Here is an 8299-nt window from a genome sequence, read left to right on the forward strand (position 1 = left end):
TATGTATGATTCTTCCTTTTTCGTATGTCGAACAGTCTTAACGGAAAAGAATCCAGTATAGAAAACGTAAGATAAGTCTACAAAAACTACATAAATTTCAGAGATGGAGCCAGGGAAGAATAGGTACGAGGTAGGTTTTAATTGTTATTACTGCTAAGTAGGTTTGGAATGTTTATTTTTTTAAGGCATGTTTCCCATATTTGTATTTTTTTATAAGAAATATCTGAAATCCGCGATACCTCCCTCTCCATTGTAATCTGAAATTTAAGTTGGCTCTCCAACTGAGACATAGTGAAGTATCTATTTTGTTTCCATTCTTTAGCTATTATTTTCTTAGCTGCTATACAAGTGTGAATGGCTATATTTAATTGTACTTGAGTTAGAGTAGATTTTTTAAGAGATCTTTTAAGAGACCTGCTGGGTGTGTGTGGCTTTAAATAACCTAACTATCATTTGCTTCCAGGTTTCACAATGACTGGAATTTTTTAGTGCTCTCCAATATGATTTCTATTTGATAAATGCCATATCCAGTATTAAAAAGTGGCTAGGAGGTAAATGACTGATGGGCCTCAGCAGTATTCTTTTTTAATCAAGGCAATAGGTACATAATTCTTAAGTGTTCTGGTTTTTGCAAGTCAGTCCTAATGTTTTTCTGGCACTGTCGCCCATAGCTGCCCCATTGTCCCACTTTTGTTGGGCCGGTTGGTGAGACCCTCTGATTTCCCCTGAGCTTTAAAATCAATAGAGTGCTGAACATGTTGAAGCTAAGCTCTGCAAGGTGGGTCTTTGGGCATGTTAGGTGAATGGCCCTGCCCTGACCATGCCCAATAGGGGCCATGCCCATTTTGAGGTCAGTCATACCCCTCCCTGACTCTAGCCACATACCCCAATACACAAGTGTCCCAACAAGGAAACCTGAAATACTGGGAACTATGTGAATATAAAGCCTTGAGCTTTTAATATATGCTTTATCAGAGTAACCACAAAATGTTTTAAAGGGCTTATGGTTTTCTGCTGAACAGTCTTTGCTCTGCTTTTTCGTTTACTGCTTTATCCCAGTGAAAATTAATCCTTACTTACTCAGAGCAGGCATTTGTATGTCAGTTCCACTGTTTAATGTCTCTGGTTCCTCGCTGTGTTTCTTTGCTCATATACCTACTGCTCTGCCAACTGGTAGGCGGGTCACCACCGTGAGAGATTTATGGGTAACACTAATGTGCATGTATGTCACATGTAGTAAATTTTCCATTTTCAGTAGCAGTACAGCCGCGCCTCTTTCTATAATTATCTGTCTGACTTCCCGCCTCAAAAAGCCATATAAACCCTCTAGTCACCTCTAATGTATGTTCTTAACATCTCCAAATCAGTAGGACAACACAAAAGCAGAGAATAGTAAGTTCATTTTAGACAGAGATTTCCCTCAGACTGCCATCATGATAAAAGAGCTATGTGCTGGGTTCAATATGAAGGCTTTCCTAGCAGAATTTATAGGCACCCTTTTGTTTGTATTTATTGGCCTGGGGTCAACTCTCTCTTGGCATGCTGCTCTCCCAAGTGTTCTGCAGATATCCTTTACCTTTGGCCTTGGAATTGGTACTCTAGTCCAGACACTGGGGCATATTAGTGGCGCCCATCTCAACCCAGCTGTCACAGTGGCCATGCTGGTTGGGGCTCACATTTCCCTTGTGCAAGCCTTCTTTTACATAATTGCTCAGTTGGTAGGAGCAGTGATAGGGGCAGCTGTATTGTACGAATTCGCTCCATCCGACATAAGAGGAGGTTTTGGCGTCAATCAGGTAAGTTTTAACTACTTGCAACAGAACAAATCCTTTGCTGGCCTTAAACAGCAATGTAATCCCATTTTTTGCTTGCTTTCTGTATATTATTGTGAATTCATTTATTTTGCTGTTGCTAATAGATGTCTGAAAGCACAGTGACACGTACATTTTATTCTTTGAGTGAACCTTCTATGTTCAAGGACTTATTTATGTTTTTAATGTGGTTTGTATTATTCACAAACTACATTAGTGTTATCTAAATGTTGTTAGAAGCCAGAGCAAAAAAGAAGCTTTGCAAATGAGGTATATGTCATGTAATATTTTCAGATTATATATCTGTTTTTCCTACGTGTTAACATGCTAAATGAATGTATGTATATAGATAGATATAGATATATATATAGATATTACACTTTTTACAAATTACTATACATATATAAAAATTAATAAATTAACCTATTAAAACATGATTCTGCAGCCGAGTAACGACACATCCCCTGGACAAGCTCTTGCTGTTGAGGTCCTCCTCACATTACAATTAGTTCTCTGCATCTTTGCCTCAACCGACGGTCGCAGAAATGACAATGTGGGATCTCCAGCCATATCCATTGGGCTTTCTGTGGTTTTGGGACACTTGCTTGGGGTATGTAATATGATAAATCTATTATATATGTGAAAGTATTTGCTGCAGTTGATGTGAAATATGTGAAAACATATGTGAAAACAAGGTGCTCATGAACCGATTATTTCCATTGAATTTCTTACCATCACATTGAAGTGTTTTAAGTGTCTGTCATGTAATAGCTTAACTAAAAAAATTAACCTCATTGGTCAATTTTTTTGGATCGGTACTTACTTGGATATTTTAGTTAGGATATTTACTCTATTTGAATAAATAATTGACTTGCTTGATAGACTTCTAATCGTGTAACCTGATTTCATTTATGCTTCTTTTGGAAGAATTGGATTTATGTTAACTATTTTATGGTAGGAGACATGGTTGAAACTGTATAATCATGAGGATTTATCCAGTAAGAATTAACATTGTTCGGTTAGAGTGGCTCACAATACAGAACATATTCACTGACCATAAAATATTGGGCTTGTTTCATGTTTCATCCATCTTAACCTTACTGGGTGAATAACGCAAGGTTTAATTACTTTACTAAAACCAAATTCTCAAGAGTAGAATCTAGACAACAGCTTAAAATGATACAATAAAAGCTAATAGAATCATCTGCAGTAAGCAATTCACTGGGGTCCATAGAGAAATAGCATATGCTACAAGGATTCATTTTAGTTAGATTTTGTAGGCTATGAAATAGCAGGCCTAGAAACTTGTAGACATATATAAACGTAATTAACACACTCTTAATACACACAGTACACACACAGGAATCTAGATACACTTTAAAGGGACACTGCAGCATTTACAAACAACCCCACCAATGGAGAAAGCATATCATAGTAAATTGTAAGGACTTTAATACATATTCTTTACCTTAATTAATAAATTAATTAATAAAGACTTATTGGTGAAAACATCACAGTGTACTGCACACTGTGCTGTCTGCATCTAGCTCTAGTTTTGATTGCCTGAAGGAGCCAATCAGTGGCAGGAAATTGTTCCCAGAGAGCACGAGTAGGGTCTCATTAGATGGTGAGGATAGTGCACACATGTCCGAAGAAATCTCCTGCTGTCAATCAGTTGCAGGAAAGCAGTACCATTGAAATAAAGGCAGCACCTTCAACACATGGCGTGTCTCATTAGCCAGTGCTGGGCAGAATGGCAGTGAGTAGACTACATGGGTGTAGGTGTATTGTTTGGCCAAACACATATCCTGAAAGCTAAGCAGGGAGGACAGGGAAATAGATGAATGCATAGAGGGGATTCTACAGAATACCCTCATGCATGTGTAAAGGGGCACACAATCATTTAAAGGGGCCGCTTTGCTGTTATATGCATTAATGTGCATTTGATGGTTGGAGTGTTCCTTTAGCTCATGTTACATGACTGTGTGCCCTGGCAGTTGAATCACTGACTACTTTGTCGGAATTTACCTCTCATTCCTTTTTACTGCAAGAGTGTAGAAACTACACAGGTTATTGAATCTGGCCCATTATTTTAAATTCATGATACGTACCGAATTCAAAACACCCTGTTCGGAATACAGGAGTTACTCAACGTCTACCAAAATTTGAGCTGCCAACCTCTGGATTTCCATGAGCTTTAAATATCCTAAAACAGAACAGGGTGTATTCAATACATAGCCACATCAACACTCAATGAATACTTGTAATACTAAAAGGAATTAAGTAGCTTGTAAGTATAGTGTTGCACATATATAAAAATGTAAATGTATTCTGGTTGTTATACTTAGATCTATTACACTGGATGCTCAATGAACCCTGCAAGGTCCTTTGCTCCGGCGCTGGTTACAGGAAACTTTTTGTATCATTGGGTAAGATTTTAATTTTACTTAATTGCACAACAAAATGTCCCGCAGTTTTGTAAGAACTATAAAAACTTACAAAATTCACAAAGTACTCCAAACATAGCTTTGGCACTTAGCAAAACATGTTTTGTTTTTTTTACATTAAAAGTGACAGCAGATGACAACCATTCAGCCAATCTATTTCTTCTGTTAAATAAATTTAAATGTTTCTATCATATTCCCCCTGTCAGGTCGTTCTTTCAGGTTATATACGTTAAGATCCTTTTACCTTTCCTGTAAGTTTTATCCTGTAATCCATGAACCATTTTAGTAGCCCTTTTCTGAACTTTCTCCAACATTTCTATATCCTTCTGGAGATCCGGTCTCCAGCGCTGTACACAATACTCCAAGTGACGTCTCACCTGCGATCTGTACAACGGCATGAGCACTTCCCTCTTTCTAGATAATTATGCCTTAATCCCTTTCCTCAGATGTTGAGGTTAGGACATTATCAAATATTCTATTCTCTGCCCTTGAGCTGTTATGCCCCAGGTGCATTATCTTGCACTTTTTAGAAATTAATTCTAAGAAAGCAGACTTAAAACATGGAACATTTTATCACAGAACTGTGTGTGAACACAACTTTAATTTTGATGACAGGTTCCCTTTAAAGGCTTAAATTAAATGTATCTAATCATGTCATTTGCATCCACAGATTTTTTGGGTTGGACCCATATCTGGTGCTATCCTTGCATGTCTGATTTATAATTATATATTTGCCCCATACGACTTGAGTCCAAGCGAGAGATTGGAAATCTTGCGATCAAATATTGCTGAAGAAAATGAAAAGGAAGAGAAAAGGAAGCAATCAACAGACCTTAACTCTATCTACAGCCACCAAAATAATAAAGAAAAAAATTAATAATCCATACAATCTCCCCATGATCCCAGTTAAGTTACAATGAGGTTGAGAGACAAAAGCCAGGTTATAAGAAAGTGTGCGGTGTCATAGGAGGACATATGGACCCTTTCTTAAATTAGCTACAAAGACAAAATTGAAATCTGGCAGGACCGAACTGGCCATCTGGCACACCTGGCATATGCCTGGTGGGCCACTAGCCAACAGAGCCATACACTAACCCAATCTATCCTGGCATCTGATATTGGCACGCATTAAAAATCATCACAAGGTATTGCGTATGGATACTGGTGTTTCTTAGTATTTAGTTTTATTAAAACTTATTTATAAAGAAGCTGCGAAAGTGCTCTGCATGCTGCAGTACTGAGACAGGGTATACTTCAAGCAATCTTCTGGTCATCCACAGATTCCCCTCTCCTGCTTACCCTTGACCAGGGTATTTTATATGTTTGCTAAAATGAGTGATTAGTCAGGCTTTGAATCTTAAGCAGTTGAGAGCATCTGTATCTCTCTAGAATCTGACTTACTGTTCTGAGAGTTGTAATCTAGAAAAAAAATAAATATATATATATATATATTTGTATAATACTTATATCTGTAAAAAAGGATCTATATCTATAATAATATTTCCAAAAAAATCATGACTCATTTATTATATTACAATGTGAGCTGTAGAAAATGTATTGCTAACATAGGAAGAACGTGTTTCAGGGAATAAAAATGTAGTTTAACATCATTGCTTGGATTTAAGATTGTTCTTTAGCTCATATGCTTCTGATAATTTAAATGCATTCTTGAGGAAATGTTTTTATAATGCTGCTATACTGTTGTAAATAAACATATGAAGGGAAGTATATAAAATGGAATGTATTTGACGTGTTTATTAATGTATATTTCATTGGTCTTTATTCATTATCTTTTTCATTATGATTCTTATTGTCCTTTCCTGGTGTGAGGGCTCTTATTTAAAGTTATATTAAATAACGATTGTTAGGTGGTTAAGTGGTTCTAGTGCAAACGTGGTATTATCACTAGTCTGGTGAGCTATATAGCATGCTCCCCAACTGTACCGATTTGGGCGCAACAGTCCCGATTTTGGGTCTCTGTCCCACCTATACCTATCTTTGTCCCGCTTTGCAGGGTCAGAGGTAGGGTGAGGAGAGAGACGTTGTCACCTCAGGTGCAGCTGCGGGGGGGACTCAGCCGCCCGATCAGTTGCAGCCTGCAGGGTTATTTGGGAGATCACAATCTCCCTGTAGTCAGCTCAACATTAGGGAGTGCGAGGTCTGTCACTTCATACCTCGCTTTACTGCTCCGTCATCACTATGCGCCGGCAAATAATGGCAAGCTCAGGGATATGACGTCATCCCTGCGCTCTCCAGCAATAGCCTGCGCGTAGTGATGAGGGAGCAGTAAAGCGAGTTCTGAAGTGACAGGCCTCGCGCTCCCACCACAGGATGGAGGATGAAGAATGAAGGAAGAAGGATGGTGGAAGAGGTAAGAGATGGTGAGAAAGGGTGTAATGGCAGGGTATATGAATGTATGGGTTTGTAAGCTTGTGTGTGTGTATGGACAGGTGTGTGTAAGAGCAGTATAGGTATTTGTAAGATGTGTGTAAGGGCAGCGTATGTGTATATATGTGTGTAAAGGCAGTTGTGTGTAAAGGCAGTATATGTGTATATATGTGTTTATGAGCAGGTGTATGTAAGGGCAGTGTATGTGTATATGTGTGTGTGTGTGTAAGGGCACTGTACGTGTATATGTATGTTTATGGGCAGGTGTGTGTAAAGGCAGTGTGTATGGAGAGGTGTGGGTCCCTTAACTTATTTTATCAGGTTTGTTTTATACCTTTGCATTTGTTGTAAAAAAACACTGCATAATGAAAAAAAGCTAAGGCATGCCCTGAGAACTTTACATCTTGGCCACGTGCCTGTTGTAGAAGAAATCACCATTTGGGCTCCACCACCAAGAAAGGTAACAATCATTACAGACATTAGGATATAAAGAGGTAATTAGCAGGGATGGGTCATTGTTCATAGCAATCCTATAATTTCAAATTATTTAACCCATCCTGTGCTAAAGTTTTACATGATGCATAAGAATGTTTCTTCCAGGCACATTTTTCATTAAAAAATGTGAAAGCAATTTCTTTTTCAGCTGGCCTCTCACTGGCTTAATTGAATATTTTAGCCCAAAACTGGCCTGTCTGTCCGCTTGACGGCTTTTTGATTGCAAACAGTGCTGTGCAAATGAGATTTTAAGGTTTGGGGCAAAACAGTGTAACGATTAAGTTTTAATGGATAATAATTTCAATTTAATAGGAGGCATAAGGTCTTCGGGGTTTAGCCAAATGTTTGTGTTTACCTTAATATTATCCTGCTCGGCAATTACTTGCTCTAAAACACATTAGTGCTGACAAAATGCACCTCTTAGAAGACAATGTTTCCAAGCAAGTACATGCACCTCTCAAAAGAATTTCTCCAAAAGTCTGTCCAACTTTAAAGACAGAATCTGTTTACGAAAAGTAAGGATAATGAATGTATTTAAGATGCTTTCATCTTCTCAGGTATACAGCTCCATGTGAGAAAATCAGCAGAAGCCTCACTTCACGATCAATCCGTATTTCTAGGATGCTTTTAACAACGTTATTATCAGCTCAAAGTCATCTGGGCTATGATTATATAATTATAAGACAGACTCTTCTGAGCACAAATGGAATACCTTTCATGAGGACAGCTATACCTGTCAATAATCCATATAGGGGTTGATTGGTAACTTACATCCCACATAGACTACCCGAATCAGCTCAAAGCATACTGGAGAGAACTCTTTCACATTGGCACAATTTTTGAAGCTAAGCTGCTAGGACACTATGCCTTAATATTTCTAAAAGTGTTCTCATCCACCCCAAGTAGGTTTTTAACCAGCATTCGGTCTTCCAGTTTCATTTGGTGTGTGGGGGGGGGGTTGTTGTGATGGGCAAGAGGAAGTGCTGGTGTGTAATTTTTACTAATGGTGTGAGGGTATCACATCACACACTGTGTAAGAGATGGAACAGTCCAACAGGGGGTTAGAAGATACACTATATGACCAAAGCTATGCGGACAAACATTAGCAATAGAATGGGTTGTACTGTGGAGCTCAGTGGCTCTACACGTGGCACTGTC

The 8299-nt window shown here is 38.3% G+C and overlaps 1 protein-coding gene across 1 annotated transcript; it reads left to right on the forward strand.

The window, feature by feature from the left end:
- The first annotated feature begins 1433 nt into the window (after positions 1-1433).
- Positions 1434-5135, forward strand: LOC128473824 (aquaporin-2-like). Its single transcript, XM_053456052.1, has 4 exons — positions 1434-1796; positions 2257-2421; positions 4160-4240; positions 4929-5135. Exons 1-4 carry the CDS (start codon positions 1434-1436, stop codon positions 5133-5135), a joined length of 816 nt encoding a protein of 271 aa, XP_053312027.1.
- Positions 5136-8299: the final 3164 nt, after the last annotated feature.

The sequence above is a fragment of the Spea bombifrons genome, chromosome 2, assembly GCF_027358695.1.
Source record: "Spea bombifrons isolate aSpeBom1 chromosome 2, aSpeBom1.2.pri, whole genome shotgun sequence".
NCBI lineage: Eukaryota > Metazoa > Chordata > Amphibia > Anura > Pelobatidae > Spea > Spea bombifrons.

Bases quoted from the DNA above. Each gene is read 5' to 3' on its own strand.
- LOC128473824 (XM_053456052.1), top strand. From the start codon at position 1,434: ATGATAAAAGAGCTATGTGCTGGGTTCAATATGAAGGCTTTCCTAGCA. The intron at 1,797-2,256 runs GTAAGTTTTAAC...ATGATTCTGCAG, and splicing joins GAGGTTTTGGCGTCAATCAG to CCGAGTAACGACACATCCCC. The intron at 2,422-4,159 runs GTATGTAATATG...TGTTATACTTAG, and splicing joins TTTTGGGACACTTGCTTGGG to ATCTATTACACTGGATGCTC.